The sequence below is a fragment of the Nicotiana attenuata genome, chromosome 8, assembly GCF_001879085.1.
Source record: "Nicotiana attenuata strain UT chromosome 8, NIATTr2, whole genome shotgun sequence".
NCBI lineage: Eukaryota > Viridiplantae > Streptophyta > Magnoliopsida > Solanales > Solanaceae > Nicotiana > Nicotiana attenuata.
In genome coordinates this window covers 40,835,988-40,838,131 of record NC_031996.1, presented here as the reverse complement: position 1 = coordinate 40,838,131, position 2,144 = coordinate 40,835,988, and the positions used below count along the sequence as shown (strand labels likewise).

The 2,144-nt window shown below is 36.8% G+C and overlaps 1 protein-coding gene across 2 annotated transcripts in view; it reads left to right on the top strand.

Moving 5' to 3' along the window:
* Positions 1 to 1,724, top strand: part of LOC109231321 — an 11,100-nt gene extending 9,376 nt beyond the window's left edge. For both annotated transcript variants that reach the window (XM_019396949.1, XM_019396948.1), the window contains one exon: positions 1,121 to 1,724. In XM_019396949.1, the coding sequence (XP_019252494.1) occupies positions 1,121 to 1,225 (105 nt within the window). In that variant the 3' untranslated portion in view covers positions 1,226 to 1,724. The remainder of the gene's footprint in view (positions 1 to 1,120) is intronic.

Below are 2,144 nucleotides of genomic sequence, written 5' to 3'. Positions count from 1 at the left end.
TGGGGGGTGGGTGGGTGGTTGAGGTGGTTGTTTGTATAATCACACTGATATATTACTGCAATTCAACGATAACCATATAACTGCTTTGCTAGCTTTCCATTTCTTGCTTGCCATAACCTTAACACAAATGGGAATTTGGGGTTGTGGGGAGTGGGTGCGTGGGTGGGTAGATGGGTGGGGTGGTTTCTGTCTTTGCGTAATGACATTCTTTTAAGTGAGTCTGAGTTTAGACTAGTGGTTACACACACCATTGAGAGTTGATATAATAACAGTTGTGATAAACTTGTAAATGTACCAGCAACTAATCTGGATGAAAATGCTTGAACCAGAAAAAAACAAAGAGACACAACAACAACTTCGCCTCAGTCCAAACAAGTGAATTAGCTATAAGAATACTCATTGACCATGTTTCTCCATTTAAGCTCAATTCATGTCATCATAATACCAAATAAATATAAAAGTGAAAAATAAGTTTTATATATATATATATATATATATATATATATATATATATATATATATATATATATAATTGTAATGTAATAGTCATATCAAAAGTTCTTTATACTTTTACAGTTTTACTGGCATATAAATCTATTAGAAGATCAAAATACTCCTAGAAAAGCAATAGGTTCAAAATCAACATACTAGCAAGACCAAAACCGATGTGGATCTTTTTCTTCATTTGCCCCTATCTTTAGCTAAGTCTGCATTGTTTCCAAGAAATTATAGGTCTTTCGAGGCAATTTTCTTCCTTGTGATTTTAGGTCTACCTCGTTCTCTTTTAATACCTTCACTCACCAAAGTTTCAAAAAAGTGGAAAGTACTAGGTTAATGCTCTAAATAATTTTGTTGATTTCCCTTCCACTTTCACTTGTTTGCTGGAAATAGTAGAACATATTTCTTCTTTCAAGTATTCCTAATTTAACCCGACTTTGATATATTTACAAGAACTGGTCATTCAAATATAAGGCAATAAGCATGCATCTTGTCTCCAGTTCTATTCCAACTTTTCCCATTCGAAGCATTTCTTGGTATTCTTCGACAATACTTATCTTCTCTTTTTCTTTCTTTCTTTTTTTGCGCTATAAATGACATGCATTGGATGCATGAGTTTCAGGTATTAGTGGCTCTACAAGCAGCTTTGACAGTTCTTGGTAATGCCACAATGTGCGTCGCTGCATTTCGTATATACAGATCACAGGAGCAATCAAAAGAATTATGAGCATTGAGTTTGGTGTACTTTCCCAACTTTCATCACTCATTCAGCTTCCTTATCTACATGGTACTTCATCCGATTTCTTGCAGTCTCTTTTTCATCTTCAAATGGGACAGAAACTTTATTCGTCGACAAAGCTGATTGTTTTGGCAGAAGAAGAAACATGGTATGAGAATCCTGTTACATATCAGACCAATTTGACACTAAGTATATAATATAGGATAAAGTAGATTTTCCATGGTTTTAAGTAAAAAGCTTTTAGCGACATCTACCAGTGTGGATGGCACTGTCCCTGGAAGATTTAAATTAATTCTGTCTTTTTGGTGGATGGTGAGTTTGTCAAGGTAGTTTCTTGACTTTGGCCTTTCCAGTTTGCATTGTTGTACATTCTTTGAACAGCTCCTTTTAGACATCTAAAGATGGCCATTATTGACTTTCTAGGAACTGTTGTTGTCAAATGAATCATATCCGACATCTTCAACATGTTCACTGTTTATGTACTGTATTATTTTTTCCAATTACCTGCTTGATTAGTTTTCCGGAAACAATCTCTCTACCTTCACAAGGCAAGGGTAAGGACTGCGTACATTCTATCCTCCCCAGACCCCACTTATGGGAATACACTGGGTATGTTGTTGCTGCTTGACTAGTTTGGAAAATTGCTAGCTGCCTGCAGTTTGGCTGTATGAATACAACAACATAGTGATTGTCTTTGTTATTGGCCTCGAGCCTCGACCTTAGGGGCATTGCGAGACTATCAACTATACCTCAATCCGAAATTAGGAGGATTTGGTTGTACGAATCCTTTGTAAATATTTGTCAAGATTAACTTTGAGGGTTTTTGGTGGTGGGGGGGGGGTGGGGGGTGGGTAGTGGAGGGGAGGGGTGTGGTTACCTAACTACGTGTTTACGTTTCGGTCGTGTC